Consider the following 22869-nt stretch of genomic DNA (forward strand, 5'->3'; position numbering starts at 1 on the left):
TTTAGTTTATTTATTTCTTTTGTTTTTTTCAGACAAGGTCTGGTCTCTGTGTTAGCCTTGGCTGTCCTGGACTCGATTTGTAGATCAGGCTGGCCTTAAACTCATAGCGATCTGCCTGCCTCTGCCTCCCAAGTGCTGGGATTAAAGGTGTGAGCCACCACGCCTGGCTTAGTTACTTTATTTACTTATTTATTTAATTTGGGGGGATTGAGGTTACAAGGCAGGGCTCTCCATGCAGCTCTGGCTGTCTTAGACCTCACTCTGTAGACTAGGCTGGCCTTGAACCCACAGAAATCATCTTGCTTCTGCCTCCCAAGTGCTGGGATTAAAGGTCTGCAGCACCCACCACCCTTTACCATCACCCCTGCTTTTTATTTATTTTTATTTTTTGAGAAAGGGTCTCATGTGACCTCACTATAACCAAGGATAAACTTGCATTTCTGATCCTCCTGCCTCCACCTCCCAAATGCTGGGATTACAGGCATGCACCACCACACCAGATTTTATGTTGTGCTGTGTGTGTGGCTCAAACCCAGCACATCATACATTCAAAACAAGCACTCAGCTCCTAACCAAACCTAGGAGTCAATGGGTGGTGGTGGCGCACAGCTTTAACCCCAGCACTTGGGAGGCAGAGGCAGGTAGATCTCTGTGTTCCAGGCCAGCCTAGTCTACATAGTGAGTTCTGGAACAGCCAGGGCTACACTTTCTCAACAAACAACAAAACTGAAAAAGCTAATAGTGTTTTTCTTTTTCTTTTCTTTTCTTTTCTTTCTTTCTTTCTTTCTTTTTTTTTTTTTTAAGATTTATTTATAATTATGTATACAGTGCTCTGCCCGCACATACACCTGCAGGTCAGAAGAGGGCATCAGATCACATCATAGATGGTTGTGAGCCACCATGTGGTTGCTGGGAATTGAACTCAGGACCTCTGGAAGAGCAGCCAGTGCTCTTAACCTCTGAGCCTTCTCTCCAGCCCCCCCTTTTTAAAAATATTTATTTATTATTATGTATACAGTGCTCTATCTACATGTGCTCCTGCAGGCCAGAAGAAGGCATCAGATCCCAGTATAGATAGTTGTGAGCCACCATGTGGTTGCTGAGAATTGAACTCAGGGCCCCTGGAAGAGCAGACAGTGCTCTTACCTTCTGAGCCATCTCTCCAGCCCCTCTTTCTTTCTTTCTTTTTTTTTTCTTTTTAGGTTTCTTGAGACAGGATTTCTCTGTGTAATTGCCCTACCTGTCCTAGACTCACTTTGTAGCCCAGGCTGGCCTCGAACTCACCAGAGATGTGCCTGCCTCTGCCTCTGAGTGCTGGGATTAAAGGTGTGCGCCACCATGGCCCAGCTAATAGTCATTTTTTTTAGAGACAGGTTTTTTACGATGTAGCCTAAACTGGCCTGTAATTTGCTCTATAGACCTAATGGATCCTGAATTCACAGAGATCTACCTGTGGTGCACCACCATACCTGACATGCACTTAGCAGACGCCATAGACTGCAGATGGAGGTGAAAAGATGACTTTTGAGAGTTGGTCCTCTCTTCCTGCTGTGGGTATGGGGTTTGAACTCAAGTCATCCGACTTATTCAGCAAGCTCTTTTACCCACTGAGCCATCTTGCCAACTCTGGCTATTCTTATATTCCCTGGCCTGTGGGGTTCAACTAAAACTTGGGAGGAAGTTCACCTGTTGAAAATGCAAGACACACACACACACACACACAAAGAAAATGCAAGACACAAAGAAGGAGAGCAAGTCTGGTTGATCAAACTCTCAAACTTTATTAGTCAGGCAGCAGCTTTTATAAGTCAGAAGGCAGGGATGCATATTGCTATAGCAACCCAGCTGCAGGCTTTTCTCAAAACACAGGGAATTCCAGGCCGGGTCATAATGTCCTGCCACACAGGGTATCTGGCTCCGTCTTTGTCTAGTCTAACTAACTGCTAAACCATAACAGGGTTGCTCTGTCTCTATCTGTCTTTAGTCTAACTGCCAACCCACAACAGGGTTAGCTAGTTTCTGGTGAAAGGCAAGCTCTGGGAAAGACAGAGACTTAAAGGTGCAGGCTCTGACAAGATGGCTGAACACTGGCCATGTGGCCTATTGTCCCCAACATTTATATAAAATAATTTGTTTCTAGTTTGGCACCCTGTACAGCAAATGAACTTTTGACTCTCAACTGGTCTACAAAGCAAGTCCAGGACAGCCAAGGCTATTACACAGAGAAACCCTTTCTCGAAAAACCAAAACCAAAAAAATTAAAGATAAAATAAAATAAAATGTGGATAGATTGAGGTCTTGGATTTGACAGACTAGATTTTACTTCAGGAAGGAGAGGTACCTTCGGTAAACTACAGACTAAGAAATATTGGGCTGGAGAGATGGCTCAGAGGTTAAGAACCTCTCACAACTATCTATAATGTGATCTGGTGCCCTCTTCTGGCCTTCAGGTGTATGTACAGACAGACATTGTATACATAATAAATAAATAAACTTAAAAAAAAAAAGAAATATTGAAAGAGGCTGGGCAGTGGTGGAGCACACCTTTATTAGTACTACCACTCAGGAGGCAGAGGCAGGAGGATCTTTGATTTGGAGGCCATCCTGGTCTTCCAGGACAGTCAGGAGTACACAGAGAAAGCCTGTCTTGGAAGAAAGGAAGGAAGGAGGCATCAGCAGTTGGTGCTGTTGTTTTTGAACCGGTGTCTCATACGTAGGACAAGCTCCTCTAGCAACTGAAGGTGACCTTGAATTTCCGATCCTCCTGCCTCCATCTCCTGAGATCTGGGACCATAGTACAGTAACACCAAGCAGAGTTTATGTGGTGAGGCTTTGTGCCTCAGCAGTTGGAGGCAGTCGCTGGTTCTCACTGTGGAGGCTGTTAGCCCAAGAGTTGCTCAATCCAAGAGGCTGGGCCTCTGCAGCTGCAGTTGCGATCTGGCACCGAAGACATGGAAGGTTCCTTAAGTGCTTCTGGTCCTCAATCTGGAATGGAAGCCTGGAAACGCTGGCTGAGTTATTAGGGGAAGAATCGGCCTCCGGGCAGTGGTGGCGCACGCCTTTAATCCCAGCACTCGGGAGGCAGAGGCAGGAGGATCACTGTGAGTTCGAGGCCAGCCTGGTCTACAAAGCAACTCCAGGATAGCCAAGGCTAACACAGAGAGACTCTGTCTCAAAAGAAACAAACAAATACACAAAAACAAAAACAAAGAATTGTTGGCGGCAGCAATAGGCAAGGCCAAGAGAGTCATTTGAGGCCTGTGCTGCCCTTTTTATTGGAATTGCTATCATTATTCAGGCAATTAAGGCAACCAGGACACTTCTTCAGTTGAAGGTGGCTACTTAGATGGTACTAATTTTTTTTTTTGTTGTTGTTGGTTGGTTGGTTGGTTTGGCTTTCAGTTTTTGAAGACAGGGTTTCTCTGTGTATCTCTGGCTGTCCTGGACTCAGGAGATCTCCCTACCCCTGCCTCCCTGAGTGCTGGGATTACAGGCGAGCACCACTGCATTTGGCCCTTACTGATTTTCAAGCCAACCTGGTCTGCACTGCACAGAAACGAAGGTGGGGGATGGGCATGAGTGTCAATGTCCTTCACTGGGGGCATGTCTCTAGCCTTTGAGTGGCTTCAGGAGCAGATCTCAGCTCTGCAAACAAGTCACTAGCAGTCACAATAAAAATAAACCAGTAACAAACCTTTACAATCTTTTTAAAAAAGATTTATTGATTTATTTATGTGTATATGAGTGCTCTATCTGCACGTACCAAACTGTTACACTCTTATGCTCTGAATATCTTGGAAGAAAGCACTCTTCCCCTGAGCAGCAAATCCCTGCACACTGTGTGCACCAGTTGGTTCCTGAGGCAGTAGATGAAGGGGTTCAGCAGGGGAGACACTGTGGTGTTGAAGAAAGCTATTCCCTTGTTGAGGTCCAGCCTCCCTGTCTGCGTGGGGTTGAGGTACATGATGATGCAGCTCCCATAGGTGAGAGATACCACTAGGATGTGGGAAGAACAGGTGGAGAAGGCCTTGCTGCGGCCCCCAGCCGCAGGCAGACGCAGGATGGTGCTGATGATGCAGCCATAGGACAGGGCTGTGATCAGTGTGGCAATGAGCAGGGTACAGACAGCCAGCAGGAAGGCCACCAGCTGCAGAAGCTTGGTGTCTGCACACACCAGCTCCAGCAAAGGGGAGCTGTCGCAGAAGAAGTGATTGAGGACACGCGGGCCACAGAAAGGGAGAGACAGCATCCAGGCAAACAGCCCAGGCAGGGCCACGAGGCTGGCTGCCCAGCAGGCCATCACCAGGGCTGAGCAGACTCGGGGTGTCATGAGCGCTGGGTAGCGCAGGGGCCGGCAGATGGCCAGAAAGCGGTCTGTGGACATCACGGCCAGCAGCAGGATCTCCACGGCGCCCAGGGTGAAGTAGAGGATCATCTGGGCGAAGCAGCGGCGGCGGGAGATGGCCCCGCGCGCCGCCAGCAGGTGTGCCAGCATCTGCGGGGACACGGTGGATGTGAACCCCACCTCCAGCAGCGAGAAGTGGCGCAGGAAGAAGTACAATCGGGGTGTGCAGGGCGGCGGTCCGCCCAAGTGAGGGCGATGATGAGCAGATTGCCCAGCAGGGTCAGCATGTAGGTGACCAGGAGGACCCCGAAGAGGAGGAGCTGGAGCCCGCGCCTGCCTGTGACCCCGAGAAGCACGAACTCCAACACAGAGGAGCGATTGGCTTCGGGGATGAGCGAAGGGGGCTCCATCTGCAAGGGCTGCGGGGAGTCTGTGGGAGAGAGTCTCAGTAACCTCGGGAAGACAGGGGCAGTCAGTGTCAGAAAAAAGAGTACTGCGGATCAAACGCATGCGACACTTAGAACAATTCTTGGAACATCGTGAACACCTGAATACCGTGTGAATGTGAAATCTTCCCCTGTATTTTACCACACAGGGATGGAAAACTACTTTAGACCCCCATGATAATGCACTCCTTTAATGCCAGTAGTTGGGAGGCCGAGGCAGCATAATTAGGAGCTCAGGTTCCGCCTCAGTTCCATAGGAAGTTTCAGGCCAACCAGGACTTTAAGAGAGTCCATTTAAAAAATAGATAAAGTTTTCTGGCAATATATTACTTTAATTAGATGAATTTTGTTTCCTGTCACCCCAGGGTGCTTGTTAAGTCCTAAATGAAAAGTTTGCGCAGGGTGTGGGGGTGCATGCCTTTAATCCCAGCACTCAGGAGGCAGAGGATGGTGGATCGCTGTGAGTTTGAGGCCAGCCTGGTCTACAAAGGGAGTCCAGGACAAGCCAAGGCTACACAGAGAAGTGCTTTCTTGAAAAACAAACAACAGCAACAGCAACAAAACTAAAGTTAAATGAAAAGTTTCCTTATCCAACTTGATGGCTATGATGATCCATTTGGGGAAAAGACTTTACTTATTCTTTGTGGGGATTTTCTTTCTTTCTTTTTGCTTTTTGAGACAGGGTTTCTCTGTGTGACAGCCCTGGCTGTCCTGGACTCACTTTGTAGACCAGGCTGGGCTTGAACTCACAAACATCCACCTGCTTCTTCCTCCCAAGTTCTGGGATTATTGGCATACGTCACCATGCCCAGCTTTCGGGGATTTTCTTTTCTTTTCTTTTCTTTTTTTTTTTTTTGGTTTTTCGAGACAGGGTTTCTCTGTGTAGCCTTGACCATCATGGACTCGCTTTGTAGACCAGGCTGGCCTCGAACTCACAGCGATCCGCCTGCCTCTGCCTCCCGAGTGCTGGGATTAAAGGCGTGCGCCACCACGCCCGGCGGGGATTTTCTTATATATGGAGTGAGTTAACATAGTTTGGAATTGACTAGGTAATACAGCAAATTTTGTCTCATTTCCTACCACTGCCATGCTGATTAGTTTACAAGTTTGAAAGGTAAAATGTATTTTTGCTAAGTGCATCAACTCTTTTTTGTGTCATTTGCTCTCCTACGTGGAGATCCATGATACCAGCCAGGAGTGGCTGCACACACCTGCAATCTCAGAACAGTCATGAATTCCTGTTTCTCAGCAGCTTGCTCCTTCATAGCCAATGGGTTAAACGGGGGATCACACAATATAGCTGTGATTTCAGTGCACGAGAGGTTTAGGCAGGCACATCATGAGTCTGAGGCTCAGCCTAAGACTCTGTTCTGAAATTAAAAAAAAAAAAAAAATTACCTGGAATTTCTCAGTCCCCTTTATTATGAAGAGACAAGGGTCTGACTCTCAAGTTTTCCCATAGAGGTACATTGCAGGAAACTGGCTATAGAAAAAAGGTTGTGAATCAGCAAGTGACAGAGAGAAGTCGTCCTCAGAGTGAAATAGAAACACACACACACACACACACACACACACACACACACACACACACACACAGGCAGACCCTGTACCTGTAAGGTGGTGGTTCTCAACCTGTGGGTCGCGACCCCTCAGGTAGCTTGAAGACTTTTTCACAGGGGTCCGTGTCAGGTGTCCTGCATATCAGAAGTTTACATTATGACTCACCACAGGAGCAAAATCACAGCTATGAAGCAGCAATGAAAATTATTTTATGAGCCTGTCACGGTGGTACACACCTCTAATCCCAGCACTCGGGGAGGCAGAGGCAGGTGGCTCACTGTGAGTTCAAGCCCAGCCTGGTCTACAGAGCAAGTCTAGGACAGCCAAGGCTACACAGAGAAACCTTGTCCCAAAAAACAAACAAAAAAACAAAACAAAACAAAACAAAACAAAAAAATCAAAGTGAGTCCAGGACAGCCAAGGCTACACAGAGAAACCCTGTCTCAAAGAAATAAAACAAGGCAAAATTATGGTTGGAGTCACTACACTACAAGGAACTGTATTTAAAGGGTCTCCGCACTAGCTGTAAAGCAAGAGCACGGCGGTTTCCACAGAGCCGCAGGTGGGGAAAAGAGGCAGCTGGGAAAAGACCCACAAGGTAAGGGGTGGTGGGGGAGCCAGCGGCAAAGGGAAGACGCAGACTGGAGGAAGGAAGATGACAAGACCGGAGGCTGAGAAAGAAAGGGGTCCGAAAGCCCACAGGAAGGCAAGGAGCAGGACAAAAAGAAAGTCCTTGAGGTCCTCGAAAGGCAGGGAGTTGTCCTGGTCTCCAGAGACACTGTTATCGCAGGAGCCAAGGCGAAGATGAAGGACAGCACCTTGCCCTCTCAGCTTCCCCCAAGGCCTCAGGCATCAGGGACCGACACAACATCTAAAAAATTTCATCCTCCTTAAGGGAGTGATTAACTCGACTTCGTTCAGATGTTGCCCACGGGGGCTTATTGGGAGTCACCTCCTTGTTTATTTATTTTTAGATTATCACTTATCTGGTGATGGAGAGTCGGCTCGTTGGTTGCAGGTCTGTTGTGCACTGCCCACATGGCCACTTGAAACTGTCTGTAACTCCAGTACCAGGTGACTTGTCACACTCTGCTGGTTCCAGGACACTGGGCACCGACACAGTGCAAAGACATACACGTATAGTCAAAGCATGCAGGTGTAACAAAAATAAGTAAAACCAAAAATGTTGAAAAGAGTATCTTTTTATTTCTTCTTTGATAGGTATTTACAGTATATGATAGCTACCCCTCAATTCCCCACTCCCCTAGGCACCTGTTCATGAGTCCCTTCCTCATCTTAATGTTCTTTTTCTTTGTTTTTTTTTTCTTTTCTGTTTGTTTGTTTTGTTTTTTGAGACAGGGTTTCTCTGTGTAGCCCTGGCTGTCCTAGACTGGCTTTGTAGACCAGGCTGGCCTCGAACTCACAGAGCTCTGCCTGCCTCTGCCTCCCTGAGTCCTGGGCACTTGTTAGTTCTTTTGTTTTGGTAAACCACCTGGTTTACCTGTTGGAAAGCTGGCTGAGATCACTGGCTTAATGTCGTTTGGGTAACCACAGCTGCTGTGAGTTCCTGGGTACCACAGGCCTGTCATGCTCACAAGACAGATTCCACAGAACTCCCTCCTCTCCATTCTTCAGACCTTACCCTCTTTCCACTTCTGTGACATTCCCTGAGCTTTTTTGGGGGAAGGAATAAATGCCTCATTCCTGCCTGAGCACCCAATAAACAAGTCACTTGTTCTCAGCACTCTGACCAATTGTGTGTCTCTACCTTGTTACCCACCCAGGCATGAGGCTTTTCTCATCAAGATTAAAAAACGGTGTTCATCTGTGCACATTAACATACATATTTAGAAGGCAGTGTCACAACACAACCATTTTAAAAGAGATTTATTGATTTGGTTTTATGTGTATTTTATGAGTGTTTTGGTGTGTGCATGCAACACATGTCTGGCGCCCTGGGAGGTCAGAAAATAGCATCAGAAGCCCTGGAACAGATGGTTGTGAGCCACCGTGTGAGTGCAGAGAATTGGGCCTGAGTCCTCTGCAAGGAGCAGCCACCTTCAGAAGTCCCTCTTACTACATACAATGAAACTAGGTTCTTCTTTATGAATCCTGACTTCCTGAAGACTCATGTTTTAGGAAAGCTTAGATGAGGGTATCCCTGGTCATTTATTTATTTATGTGTTTATTTATTTATTTGCAGTGCCCGTGCTACTAGTCTAGGCTACAGCGAGGGTCTGCGGATTGGAAAGATGACACAACAGTGGGTCATTTGTGCTAAGAGAACGCCATTTATTGGGAGTAACAGAGCTGCTTATATAGGGGAAGAACCAGCAATCGAGCAGCACTGTGGAAAATCCCCAAGAGGAAGCAAACCAAGGGCCAAGTCACGAGACTAAAAACAAATATATAGAGCAAGATTAACAGGATCCATTCTAACCACACTCACTCTAGCCCCCCCGCCACCCAGGCAAGAATACAATAGCCTGAATCGCTCCCTGTGGAACTTCCTTGATCCTCTGGGTGGTTCCAAGTTGGGACTTCCCTACTTCTTTAAAAGGTAAACAGTCCGAGGATAGCCTAGAACACAAGACCTCCTGAGGCAAAGGTCAGCAACTCGAAGGTCACAGCATGCAGCCTAAGCACAGGATTTCTGACATGGCAGAATTTAGCATGGCTCCCCACATTTATTTTTGGTTTTTTGAGACAGGGTTTCTCTGTGTAGCCTTGGTGTTCTGGACTTGCTTTGTAGACCAGGCTGGGCTTGAACTCACAGTGATCTGCCTGCCTCTGCCTCCCGAGTGCTGGGATTAAAGGCATGTGCCATCATGCCTGGCATCCTGGCCCGCTATTTAAACTTTAATGACTGACATGAGTGAGTGTGTGTGTGTGTATATTGTGGAGGGCGTGTCACTGGATCACCTTATAATTTCTCCTTAATGTGGCTGAATTAAATAAATAAATATGAGCCGGGCGTGGTGGCGCATGCCTTTAATCCCAGCACTCGGGAGGCAGAGGCAGGCGGATCGCTGTGAGTTCGAGGCCAGCCTGGTCTACAAAGTGAGTCCAGGATGGCCAAGGCTACACAGAGAAACCCTGTCTCGAAAAACCAAAAATAAAAAATAAAAAAAAAAAAAAATAAATAAATATGCTTTTTATTATTAATTTGGCTGTTTTGATTGGTTCTTAAGGATGAGTAAGTACAAGCCGGGCGTGGTGGCGCACGCCTTTAATCCCAGCACTCGGGAGGCAGAGGCAGGTGGATCGCTGTGAGTTCGAGGCCAGCCTGGTCTACAAAGCGAGTCCATGATGGCCGAGGCTACACAGAGAAACCCTGTCTCAAAAAAAAAAAAAAAAAAAAAAGAAAGGATGAGTAAGTAGCCCAAGGTGGCTTCTTGTGGCACACACGGTATTATATACAATTTTGGTAGCACCAGTGCGCCTGGCAACATGAGCTTTAAAATTAATTAGTTTGTTTTTGTTTTGTCTTGGGTTTTCTTGTTTGTTTGTCAAATAAATATGCCTTCCTTTGGCTGGAGGGATGCACTGGCCACTCTTCCAGAGGACCTGGATTCCACTCCCAGCAACCACATGACAGCTGCAATCATTTGTGACTCCACTCCTAGGCCACTCCTTTTCTAGCCAAGGAGGGCACCGTACATAAAAGGAGCTCAGATGTACATTCCAGCAAAATGCCAAGTCTCACACACACACACACACACACACACACACACACACACACACACACACACACACAAAGTGAACAAAATTAAATTACTCCACTCTGATTAAACCAGCCAGGGCCTGGTAGCACATACCAGTTCCAGTTACTCAAGAGACTGAGGCAAGAGGATGGAAATAGCAAAGACTGCATCACTTTCGGTGTGAGTTCAAGGCCAGCTTCAGTAACTTCCAAAGACACTGTATGAAAACAAGGGAAATGCAGGCTGAGGGTGTAGCTTGGTGGAACACTTGGTCTCATAATGAGCATAACCCTGTGTTCAAAACACACACACGCCGGGAGTGATGGCGCACGCCTTTAATCCCAGCACTCGGGAGGCAGAGGCAGGCAGATCGCTGTGAGTTCGAGGCCATCCTGGTCTACAAAGTGAGTCCAGGATGGCCAAGGCTACACAGAGAAACCCTGTCTCGAAAAACAAAACAAAACAAAACACACACACACACACCCCAAAATACATACACACAAAAACCAATAGGCAAATAATAATGCCACTATACCAAGAGCGCAGTTTTGCAGGCTTATGCTCTGAATATCTTGGAAGAAAGCACTCTTCCCCTGAGCAGCAAATCCCTGCACACTGTGTGCACCAGTTGGTTCCTGAGGCAGTAGATGAAGGGGTTCAGCAGGGGAGACACTGTGGTGTTGAAGAAAGCTATTCCCTTGTTGAGGTCCAGCCTCCCTGTCTGCGTGGGGTTGAGGTACATGATGATGCAGCTCCCATAGGTGAGAGATACCACTAGGATGTGGGAAGAACAGGTGGAGAAGGCCTTGCTGCGGCCCCCAGCCGCAGGCAGACGCAGGATGGTGCTGATGATGCAGCCATAGGACAGGGCTGTGATCAGTGTGGCAATGAGCAGGGTACAGACAGCCAGCAGGAAGGCCACCAGCTGCAGAAGCTTGGTGTCTGCACACACCAGCTCCAGCAAAGGGGAGCTGTCGCAGAAGAAGTGATTGAGGACACGCGGGCCACAGAAAGGGAGAGACAGCATCCAGGCAAACAGCCCAGGCAGGGCCACGAGGCTGGCTGCCCAGCAGGCCATCACCAGGGCTGAGCAGACTCGGGGTGTCATGAGCGCTGGGTAGCGCAGGGGCCGGCAGATGGCCAGAAAGCGGTCTGTGGACATCACGGCCAGCAGCAGGATCTCCACGGCGCCCAGGGTGAAGTAGAGGATCATCTGGGCGAAGCAGCGGCGGCGGGAGATGGCCCCGCGCGCCGCCAGCAGGTGTGCCAGCATCTGCGGGGACACGGTGGATGTGAACCCCACCTCCAGCAGCGAGAAGTGGCGCAGGAAGAAGTACATCGGGGTGTGCAGGCGGCGGTCCGCCCAAGTGAGGGCGATGATGAGCAGATTGCCCAGCAGGGTCAGCATGTAGGTGACCAGGAGGACCCCGAAGAGGAGGAGCTGGAGCCCGCGCCTGCCTGTGACCCCGAGAAGCACGAACTCCAACACAGAGGAGCGATTGGCTTCGGGGATGAGCGAAGGGGGCTCCATCTGCAAGGGCTGTGGGGAGTCTGTGGGAGAGAGTCTCAGTAACCTCGGGAAGACAGGGGCAGTCAGTGTCTGTCACAAAGCACTAGAGATGAAAGCATACGGCATTAACACCGCTCCAATGTGAACTCCTACCTGCATTAAATGATAGTCATGGGAAAGTATTAGACTCTCGTATTGACACAGCCCTGTGAACTTGGGAGACTGAATGAGGCACCAGGAATTCCAGGCCATCCTCAGCCACACAGGAACTTGCAGAACAACCTGGGCTACAGTGAAGACTCCAGTTCCACGCAAGCCTTTAACCCCAGCACTCGGGAGGCAGACGTAGGTGGACGATCTGTACAAATTCCAGGCCAGCCGAGTGGAAATCCACAAGGAAGGAAGAAGTAAGGAAGAGGAGGTTGAGGAGGAAGAAGAAAAGAAGGTAGCAGAAGAGAAAGAAGGAAAGGTGGAAGAACAAAGAGGGAAACAGGAAACGGGAATTTAAGAAGGAGGAGGAGGAGCCTTACAGGCAAGCCTTCAATCCCAGCACTCGGGAGGCAGAGGCAGGCAGATCACTGTAGGTTCGAGGGCAGCCTGGTCTACAAAGGGAATCCAGGACAGCCAAGGCGACACAGAGAAACTCTGTCTCGAAAAACCAGAACCAAAACCAAACCAAAATAATGTCCCCCCCCCCCAAAAAAAAGAAGTAGGAGAAGGAAAAGAGGAAGAAGAAGAGAAAGAGAAATGAGGAAGAAGAAAAGAGGAGGAATTTTGGTTCCTGCTTTCCCAAATCCTTTGTTAGGTACCGAGAGGAAACTTTGATGATTCTCTTTGGTGGCTTTGACAATCCACTTGCTCTTTGCCGGCATGTAAGGAGTGAATAAATACAGTTGCACTTAGTCAGTTGTTACAGAGAATTCTGTTTCTCTGTACACTGCCATGTTGTTTGCTTATATGTTTGATGATAAAATCAGTGCTTTGTGTTTGTTTTTGTTTGGTTTGGTTTTTCGAGATAGGGTTTCTCTATGTAGCCTTGACTGTCCTGGATTTGCTGTGTAGACCAGGCTGCCCTCGAACTCACAAAGATCCGCCTGCCACTGCTTCCAGAGTGCTGGGATTAAGGATGTGCACCATCAGTTTTTATATAGACGTATGTCTCTGGGAGCTGGGAGCACTTGCCTTTAATTTGGGCACTGGGGAGGCAGAAGCAGGTGAATCTCTGAGTTTGAGGCCATCCTGGACTACAGATCAAGTTCCAGGATGGCCAGGGCTACATAGAGAGAAACTCTTGTCTCAAAAAGAGGGGCAGGGGGATATATCTCACTGTTTAGACCAGGGTGGCCTTGAACTCATGGAGATCCATTTGCCTCTGCCTTTCCAGAGGCTTGGATTAGAGGTGTGCACCTCTGTGTCTGGCTTAGAGCACTGTCCTTTTAAGGTGCTAAGACTGGCTGAATCTTTACAAATGTAGCCAGGGCCGGGGGTGTGGTGGCGCACGCCTTTAATCCCAGCACTCAGGAGGCAGAGGCAGGTGGACCACTGTTGAGTTTGAGGCCAGCCTGGTCTACAAAGCGAGTCCAGGACAGCCAAGGCTAACCAGAGAGAGCCTGTCTCAAAAAGCAAAAAACAAAAAACAAACAAAAATGTAGCCAGGACACAGAGCAAGAATCAGAATACAACCTGGGCAGGCGACTCACCTGCCACTTGGTGCTAGAGAGGCTGAAGAGGGAAGATAGCGACACGTGCAAGGCCAGCCTGAGGTACACAGTGAGTTCAAACTATTCTGTGCTACAGAATGAGACTCAGCCTTGGGAGAGAGAGAAGGGGCTCCACCCAGCAGCCGATGAGAACAGATGCAGACACCCACAGCCAACCACTGGGAGGTGTCTTGTGGAAGAGTCAGGGCAAAGATAGAAAGACTCAGAGGGGACACAGAAGACCAACTGAGCCAGCTAACCAGGGCCCAGGGGAGACTGAGGCTCCAACCAAGGACCGTGCATGGACTGAGCCTAGGCCACCTCCACAGATGTGACTGATGGGCAGCTTGGTCCTCATATGGGAGCTGACTCTGGTTTTTTGTTTTGTTGTGTTGTGTTTCTTTTCAAGACAGGGTCTCTCTGTGTTAGCCTTGGCTGTCCTGGTCTCATTTTCTAGACCAGGCTGGCCTCGAACTCACAGCGATCTGCCTGCCTCTGCCTCCCCAGTGCTGGGATTAAAGGCGTGCGCCACCACGCCCGGCTTGGGAGCTGACTCTGACATGGACTCTGTTGCCTGCTTTTCCATCACTTTCCTCTGGAAGGATATCTAGCCATGCCACAGGGGAAGAGGATGTGTTCATTACTGATGTGACTTGATATGCTGGGGTGGGGGGCTCCCCTTCTCTGAGGAGTAGGGGAGGGAGGACAAGGAAAACAGAGAGAGAGAGAGAGAGAGAGAAAGAGAGAGAGAGAGAGAAAGGGGGCTATGACTGAGAAAGTGAATAATTAATTTTAAAAAACAAAGCAGAAAAGAAAAAGAGACAAGGGGATGGGTAGAAGGAATGAAGAAACAGAGAGACAGGGAAGGAGGGAAGGAAAAAGGAAGGGAGGAAAGGGAAGAATGAGAAGGGCTCAAAGGGTAGGAGAGATGCTTGCTACAGCATCCTATAACCTGAGTTCAAGCCCTAGGACCCACATGGTGGGACAAGAGAATGAACTCCTGTAAACTGTTTTCTGACTTCCACATGGCCCCTTCAATACATAAGCAAATACATACATACAGTTTTGGGGACGCTGGAGAGATGGCTCAAAGCTTAAGAGCACTGGCTGCTCTTCCAAAGGTCCTGAGTTCAATTTCCAGCAACCACGTGGTGCCTCGCAGCCATCTATAATGAGATCTGGTGCCCTCTTCTGGCCTGCAGGTGTACATGCAGGCAGAAACTGTATACATAGTAAATAAATAAATCTTAAAAGAAAATAAATATGTGTAGTTTTTAAAACGAGGGAGAGGTTGGGCGGTGGTGACGTACGCCTTTAATCCCAGCACTCGAGGAGGCAGAGGCAGGCAGATCGTTGTGAGTTTGAGGCCAGCCTGGGCTACAAAGCGAGTCCAGGGCAGCCAAGGCTAACACAGAGAAACCCTGTTTCAAAAAGCATGAGAAGAAAGAAAAAAATGCAGGAAAGAAGGAAGAAAGGAAGGGAAGGGGGGAGGGTCACCCACAAACTGTTGCCCTGGGAAGACATTACCTCCTTCTGTAAGAGAACCATAGTAGAAGAAACTGGAGATCTGTGAAAAGATGGAGAAAAGCTGCGATTCTGAGTGACTGTGAGCCACCCAGACCAGATGTGCCAATCAAGGTATAGCACAGAGCTTGAGTACGAGCCACATCTGTACTTTTTTTCTTTTTCTTTTTTTTTTTTTTTAACTTTTTCTGGGGCCAGGGTCTCACGGAACCCAGGCTGTCCTGGAACTCCCTATGCAACAGAAGATGACCTACTGCGTCTCCCTCCTAAGTGCTGGGTTAGTAGGCTGGTGCCGTCACGTCACCGTGTCCTGCTTTATATAGTGTTGGGAACAGAACCCGAGGCATCCTGCAAGCTCGTGTCCCATCAGCCTAACTTCATTCTCGGCCGATAAGACTCTTTTTATATTATTATTATTATTATTATTATTATTATTATTATTATTATTATTATTATTATATTATGTCTTTCAAGACAGGGTTTCTCTGTTATCTTGGCTATCCTGGACTCACTCTGTAGACCAGGCTGGCCTCGAACTCACAGTGATCCGCCTGCCTCTGCCTCCCCAGGTGCTGGGATTAAAGGTGTGCGCCACCACGCCCAGCTCGCTAAGACTTGTTTTTAATGTACATCTCAGCACGGCGCCTCAGCAAATGATAATTAAGTGAACAGATAAGTAGTGAGTGTTCTGAAGAGAATGAATAAAAGTGTGAGGGAAGGATGATTATGACAAGATGGGTCATTAGACATACTAATTAATGAGCGGGAAAAGAAAGCTGAGGGGTAACCCTGCCAAAGGCTCACACACTCTGAATAGCTCAGGATCCTGGATGTGACTCACTCCCATCCTGTCATAAGAACAAGCACACTATGGGGCAGAATGTGCTTCTGGATTCACCCCAACCCATTGCAGAGACATCAGTCAAACCCACAGCACGTGACTGGGAGCGACTGGCTTTCCCTGTCTGAGCCTCAGTCTCTGTTCCCTCTAAGGTAACACTAACGCTTCCTTGGTCTTTCCCATCAATGTGTTGTGACGTCTTAACAAAACCATGGCTGGGCGTGGTGGCGCACGCCTTTAATCCCAGCACTTGGGAGGCAGAGGCAGGTGGATCGCTGTGAGTTCGAGGACAGCCTGGTCTACAAAGCAAGTCCAGGACAGCCAAGGCTACACAGAGAAAAACGCTGTCTCGAAAACAACAAACCCAAAAACAAAAAAACAAAACAAAACCATGGATATAAAGTAATTTATGTTATAACCTGTGCTGCAAACAGAAAAGCTACCTCAGACATTCACACTCCCTCTGAATTAGTTCGGGTTCCACAGGCTCTGTCTGGCTAAAGATTCGCTATTCAAATCTGAAGCAGCTAGCTTGGCAAGAGGCTGGACCTAAAGGGATGCAGGCTGCCTTCCTAATCTCTTCAGGCCTTGTGGCAGGAAAACCACTGGAAAGTGGTCTGACCACCGGTCTCTCCTCCCTTAACTTTAGTCCAGCCTCATTAGGAAGACTTAAGAGGAGCCCTGAAGGGGAAATAAACCTATTAGTGTTTTGATCCCAAGTGTGGGATAGGGAAGAGGGCAGGATGTTTACCACTTAGATGTGAGAAAGCAAGATGTTTTTCCACTTAGAAGTCGAAGTGAACGGGCCGGGCATGGTGGCGCACACCTTTAATCCCAGCACTCGGGAGGCAGAGGCAGGCGGATCGTTGTGAGTTTGAGGCCAGCCTGGTCTACAAAGTGAGCCCAGGATGGCCAAAGCTACACAGAGAAACTCTGTCTCGAAAAACCAAAAAAAAAAAAAAAAAAAAAGAAGTCGAAGTGAACTACTTCATGGGGGAGCTTTTCATGAGGGAGCTTGGTGGAAAGCACCCTTGAACAGACTGAGAGGATATATATATATATATAAAAGCTCATATGAGCACAAACAGGAGAGAGGAGGCTTTTGCTCGGGACTTGGTTTTTGGCTGCTCTTTCCTGCACTTCAAGAGGCTCCTAAGGAGAACTGCTCCGGGGAAAGTGTCAAGGCTTTGGACTCCACCTGAGGCTTGAGGTTCCAGCTGCTGCTCCCAGTTCCAGCAGCAACTTTGGTGGAATTGCTGGTCTGCTGAAATCCTGCTGACTACACCAGGAGAATCATTTCTCGGAGCTGATATCCTTAAGGTTTCATTATAATGTTTTAAAATATCCTTTTCCGATTGTTTGGGATAGTCGGGTTGTTAGGGAGGTAGGCTTGTTTAATAAGTTCATAATAAAATATAATTGATAAGAAAATTGAGCCTACAGAGCCCTGCACAGGTATCTATTCTGCATCGTTCTTGGTTGTTTTCTGCTGCTCTGCCGCCCCCAGATTTCAAGCAAATGAGTTGAGTAGAGACCACGAAAACGGGTGAGGGCTGGCAGGGTGGTGCAAGCCTATAATCTCAGCATATAGGCAGTTTACGTGGGAGCATCATGAGTTGGAGGCTACCCTGCTCTATACAGCAAGACTCCCCTCTGAAGAAAAGATTTCTTTTACCTGGAATTTGTCAGTCCCCTTTATCATGAAGGGTCAAAGTTCTGATTCTGAAGTTTTCCCATAGAGGTACGTGACAGGGAACGGGCTGGAGGGAAACTCTACCCAGAAAAAAGGAGACAGACAGACACACAAAGACAGGCAGACAGACTCTGTAAGGGAAGATCATGACCAGCACTGGAGACGAGGAAGAGAGGCAGCGGTCAGAGAGATGGAAGGAGCAGGAAGACCAAGCAGAGAAACAGAGAGAACAACAAAAGTTGAAACAGAAAGGAAGGCATCAGAAGGCAACAGGCAAATAGAGAAAGAGACAAAAGAAAGCTTTTGAGGTTATTTAGAGACATGGAGTGTCCCAGACTCTAGAGACACTGTTATTTCACGGGCCAGGTGTTTAGTAGAGGAGGGACTTTTCCTTCTCAGTTCCCCAGTCCCTCAGACCTTGGGGACAAAGGACAATTGTCACCATCCTTAAGGGACTGATTAACCAAACTTCCTTCAAACATTGCTCGAGGGAAGTTGTTTGGATGTCTGTGTTTTCTGAGAGTCATCCGTTCCCCCCACCCACCCCTAAGCAAGGGGTGAAAGTGGATATAGCCAGAGTTCAGAGAATAGGTGTATCCGGTAAAAGGCAGCTTTTCATAAGGCTGGGCAAAGGTGAAGAGAGTCAAGAGCCAGAGAGGACAGAGTGTAGAGGGTAAATGTGCTGATGACAAAGTGCTAGAACAGGAACAGAAAGAGAGCTGAGCTGAGCGTGGTAGAGCCCGCCTTTCATCCCAGCACTCCCAAGGCAGAGAGGCAGGTGGATCTCTAGGTTTGAGGCCAGCCTGGTCTACAGAGAAAGTGCGTTCCAGGATAGCCAGGGCTACACAGAGAAAACTTGTGTACACACACACACACACAAAACAAAACAAAAATTAAAACAACAACAACAACAACAACAACAACCAACCGACCAGCTGGGTGTGGTGGCTCACACCTTTAATACCAGCACTTGGGAGGCAGAGGCAGATGGATCTCTGTGAGTTCGAGGCCAGCCTAGGCTACACTGAGAAACCCTGTCTTGAAAGCACTAAACCGGCGCTGGAGAGATAGCTTAGAGGCTAAGAGCACTGATTGCTCTTCCAGAGGTCCTGAGTTCAATTCCCAGCAACCACATGGTGGCTCACATCCATCTATATGTGATCTGATGCTCTCTTCTGGCGGGCAGGTGTAATGCAGGCAGAGCACTGTATACATAATAATAAATAAAATCTTAAAAAAAGAAAGAAAGAAAGAAAACACTAAACCAAACCTAACAAAAACAAAACAAACAACAAGGGCTGGAGAGATGGCTCAGCAGTTAAGAGCACTGACTGCTCTTCCAGAGGTCCTGAGTTCAATTCCCAGCAACCACATGGTGGATCACAGCCATCTATAATGAGATCTGGTGTCCTCTTCTGGCCTGCAGGGGTACATGCAGGCAGAGAGCTGTCTACGTAATAAATAAATAAATAAATAAATAAAAGAATTTTTAGCCGGGCGTGGTGGCGCATGCCTTTAATTCCAGCACTCGGGAGGCAGAGGCAGGTGGATCACTGTGAGTTCGAGGCCAGCCTGGTCTACAAAGCGAGTCCAGGACAGTCAAGGCTACACAGAGAAACCCTGTCTCGAAAAACCAAAAACAAAAAAAAAACAAAAAAACTTTTTTTTTAAAAAAAGGAAGCCTTCACTGAAGAAAGGGTTTGTTTCAGGAATGCAGAAAATATGAGAACGAGGAAGAAGAGCATAAATCAAATGGACGAAGATGAGGCTACAGTTTGGGGACAGAGCAAAGTAAGGAAGACCAGACAAGATGGAGGAACACTTCTCCATACTACCTATAGAAGAAGGTGAACGTGCTAGAGAGATGGCTCAGTGGTTAGAGCTCTAGAGGAGCTAGGTTCAACTCCCAGCACCCTCATGGCAGCCCACAACTGTCTGTAACTCCAATTCCAGGAACCCCTTCCACCAGGGTGCACGTGGTGCACGTATCTGTGCATGCACGCAAAATACCCACGCACATAAAATAAAATAAAATAATAATTTTTTTTTTCTTTTTCAAGACAGGGTCTCTCTGTGTCAGCCTTGGCTGTCTTGAACCCTTTCACCAGTGGGCATATCTTGCATGGTCAGTCAATAGTGTTCCATGCACGGTCCACAGGTAAGTAAGACCATTGAAGACTTTTCTACCTCAGGAGCCTGCATAGCACACTCCAGGACTCCGATGGTTTTTCTCCATTTCCTGCACCAGGAGTATTCTGTGTCTTCAGCAGTAGGGTCTTAAGACAATAAATGGCCAATAAATAGTAACAATAGTAACGTCAATTGCCTGTGTTGCTTGGGTGGGGTTCTTGGGAACCGCCCTGAACAACAGCCCATAAGGAGGTAGTACCCACTGGACACAGGCTTTCACTTAACTGCTTATTTGCTCATGCAACACTTCTGTTGAATCTGTTTAAAAGTTTTGTTTTGAATCAGCGTAGCTCACCAAATTGCAGTTTCCCCATAAGCTTTTTGTTTGTTTGTTTCTTTCTTTCTCTCCCCTTCCCCCCGACCCCCAGACAGAATTTCTCTATGTAGCCTTGACTGTCCTGGGCTCTCTGTAGACCAGGCTGGCCTTGAACTCACAGAGATCTGCCTGCCTCTGCCTCCAAAGTGCTGGGATTAAAGGCGTGCGCCACCACCGCCCAGCTGTTTTGTTTTTCAAGATAGGGCTTCTCTGCGAAATATCTCTGACTCTGTAGGAACTCTAGGATGGCCTCAAACTCTCAGAGATCCACCTGTCTCTGCCTCTCCCTTTTTTTTCCCTATTCTTTTTTCTTCCTATATCTACTATTTTATTTATTTATTTTACATATACATTTATATGATTATACATATATACAATAAACTAGATACAGCAAGAAAGACCACGAAACAATCAGGAATTATATAAATGTTACATTTATAGTGTTTTGGCTATTTGTATTTGGCAACCTTGGAGAAACCATCTTTTCTATCTTAGTGAGTCTAAAATTCTGAATGAAAATCAATATCTATCATATCTCTATCAACTTAAAACGTTAATCTACCAGCACTCGGGAGGCAGAGGCAGGCGGATCGCTGAGAGTTCGAGGCCAGCCGGGTCTACAAAGTGAGTCTAGGACAGCCAAGGGTAACACAGAGAGACCTTGTCTCGAAAAAAAAAACAAACAAAAAAAAAACAAACAAAAACATTAATCTAGACCTAAAAACATCTTAACCCCTAAACAACCAAGCTTAATTGTAAAATGAAACTGTCTGGTCTTCAACCCCATCAGAGACTTGAGAAGGAATAAAACTTAAATATCTGAGTATGCAGGAAATGCAGGTTAGCATCTTCCAAAATGAAAAATGGCAGAGACAGTTTACTGTCTGGACAGTCACCCAAAGCTCTATGTAACATTGGAGCATCATCTTCAGCCTTCTGTCCCAGTATATCTGACAGACATATTTGTGAGGAAGGAACTATTAAGGACTTGCTTACCCTGTCTTGGTAGGATTTGGTCATCGACTCTACCTGCATCCAAGCTTGCCCATTTTTAGGCAGAATTTTGTCTGTGGCTGAAATGAGAACATTTTTCCCAGTGCCTTGTTTGCCACATTTGAAGCCATCTCCATAAGGAGGTTCTTTGATGCTCATCATCCTCTTTGAGGTGGGCTGGGTGTTGCCAGGAGTTAATTGGTCTCATTGTCAAAGAATCTTTAAAATAATAAAAACATTCTTAAATGCCATATTCTGTAGGTCCCTGAGGGTTTTTTTCCCCCTTTCTTTCTTTTCTTTTTGGTTTTTTGAGACAGGGTTTCTCTGTGTAGCCCCGGCTGTCCTGGACTCGCTGTGTAGACCAGGCTGGCCTCGAACTCACAGAGATCCGCCTGCCTCTGCCTCCCGAGTGCTGGGATTAAAGGCGTGCGCCAGCACTGTCCAGCTCCCTGCTGAACCTAGGATGTATGTTCTTGTGATAAAAATAGACCGGTAATTGACATGACCATGAATTGACCAACTGACAATTAACTTGTATTACTTAATTATCCTAAACAGCCTGCAATAGCGCACAACGTATTGGAAGTAAACCTTGTATTAGAATGAGTTGTCCTGGCTCCCTGTTATATAGCTTTGGTTTGCTGATTCTCTCTTCTCCTCCTCTTCCCACCGCCCCTTGAATCTCTCCACTCCCAGGTATCTCCCTTTCATTTTCTTATCAAATGAGTTCTTTATTTTTGGCTTTTCTTTTCTTTTTTTCTTCTTTTCTTCAGACAGGGTTTCTCTGTGTAGCCCTGGCTGTCACGGACTCACTCTGTAGACCAGGCTAGCCTCGATCGAACTCACAGAGACCCTCCTGCCTCTGCCTCCTGCCTGCACATATATGTATATGGAAATGAGAAAGTAGGGTCTGCATGTGATAATAAACACATCATATCAGTCTTTCCCTCATTTAACATGTTTCCACTTCTATCCATTTTCCTGCAAATTATATAATTTTTTCTTTGTGGTCCAGTACAATTTTATTGTGTATGTAGCACATTTTCACTAATCACTCATGAGTCGATGGACATCTGTCCTGATTGCATTTTCTAGCTGTTGTGAATAGAGCAGCAATGAGCATGGATGAACAGGTATCTTCCTGGTAAGACACAGAACCCTTTGAGTACACAGCTAGGAGCAATTTAGCTGTGTCATACCGTAGTTCTATTTTTATTTATTTAATTTTGGTTTTTCAAGACAGGGTTTTTTTGTGTGTGTGTGTGTGTGTGTGTAGCCTTGACTGTCTTGGACTCCCTTTGTAGACCAGGCTGGCCTCGAACTCAGATCCACCTGCCTCTGCCTCCTGAGTGCTGGGATTAAAGGCGTGCGCCACCACAGCCCAGCCACAGTTCTATTTTTATTTATTCCTTTAATATCCCAATTGTAAGGGATGGCCTTCCCTTCCTCTCTTCCTGGTCCCTCCCTTCCTCCCTCCCTCTTGTCCCCATCCCCCTTCCCCTATTTCTAAGATAAAGGGAGCCCCCCCCCCCCATCACCACCACCAAGCCACCAGGACTGAGAGCATCTTCTGGCCCTGTGACCTTGGCCAGGGAGAAGTGATGGAAAAACAGGCAACAGAGTTCATGTCAGAGACAGTACTGCTTCCCATCATATGGTACCAAAATGATGGCCAAGTTACCCATCTGCTACTTATGTGTTAGGGGCCTAGGTTGAGTTCATGGACGGCCCTTGGTTGGTGCATCTGTCTCCATGAGCCCCTCTGAGCCTACGTTACTTGGCTCGGTTGGTCTTCTTGTGCAGCTCTCGTCCCCTCCAGGTCTTCCTATTCTTTCCCCGACTCTTCCGCAGGACTCCCTGTGCTCTGCCCAGTGTTTGGCTGTGCATCTCAGCATCTGTTTCCATCAGCTGCTGGGTGGAGCCTCTCAGAGGACAGCTATGCTAGGCTCCCGTCTGCAAGCACAGCAGAGTATCATTAATAGTGTCAGGGGTTGGCTGTCTCCCATGGGGTGGGGGTCTCGGGTTGTGCCAGTCATTATTTAGACAT

At 47.4% G+C, this 22869-nt stretch overlaps 2 protein-coding genes across 2 annotated transcripts; both read right to left on the reverse strand.

Moving 5' to 3' along the window:
* Positions 1-3778: 3778 nt before the first annotated feature.
* LOC127203449 (olfactory receptor 49-like) lies at positions 3779-4755 on the reverse strand. Its single transcript, XM_051162221.1, is given in 2 exon segments — positions 3779-4561; positions 4564-4755. Coding segments are annotated over 2 exon segments (975 nt in total).
* A 5856-nt stretch (positions 4756-10611) lies between these two features.
* LOC127203450 (olfactory receptor 49-like) lies at positions 10612-11586 on the reverse strand. Its single transcript, XM_051162222.1, has one exon. It carries the CDS (start codon positions 11584-11586, stop codon positions 10612-10614), a length of 975 nt encoding a protein of 324 aa, XP_051018179.1.
* Positions 11587-22869: the final 11283 nt, after the last annotated feature.

The sequence above is a fragment of the Acomys russatus genome, chromosome 19, assembly GCF_903995435.1.
Source record: "Acomys russatus chromosome 19, mAcoRus1.1, whole genome shotgun sequence".
NCBI classification, from domain to species: Eukaryota; Metazoa; Chordata; class Mammalia; order Rodentia; family Muridae; genus Acomys; species Acomys russatus.

Excerpts from the sequence above, each read along its gene's own strand:
- LOC127203450 (XM_051162222.1), bottom strand. The coding sequence starts at position 11,586 with ATGGAGCCCCCTTCGCTCATCCCCGAAGCCAATCGCTCCTCTGTGTTG.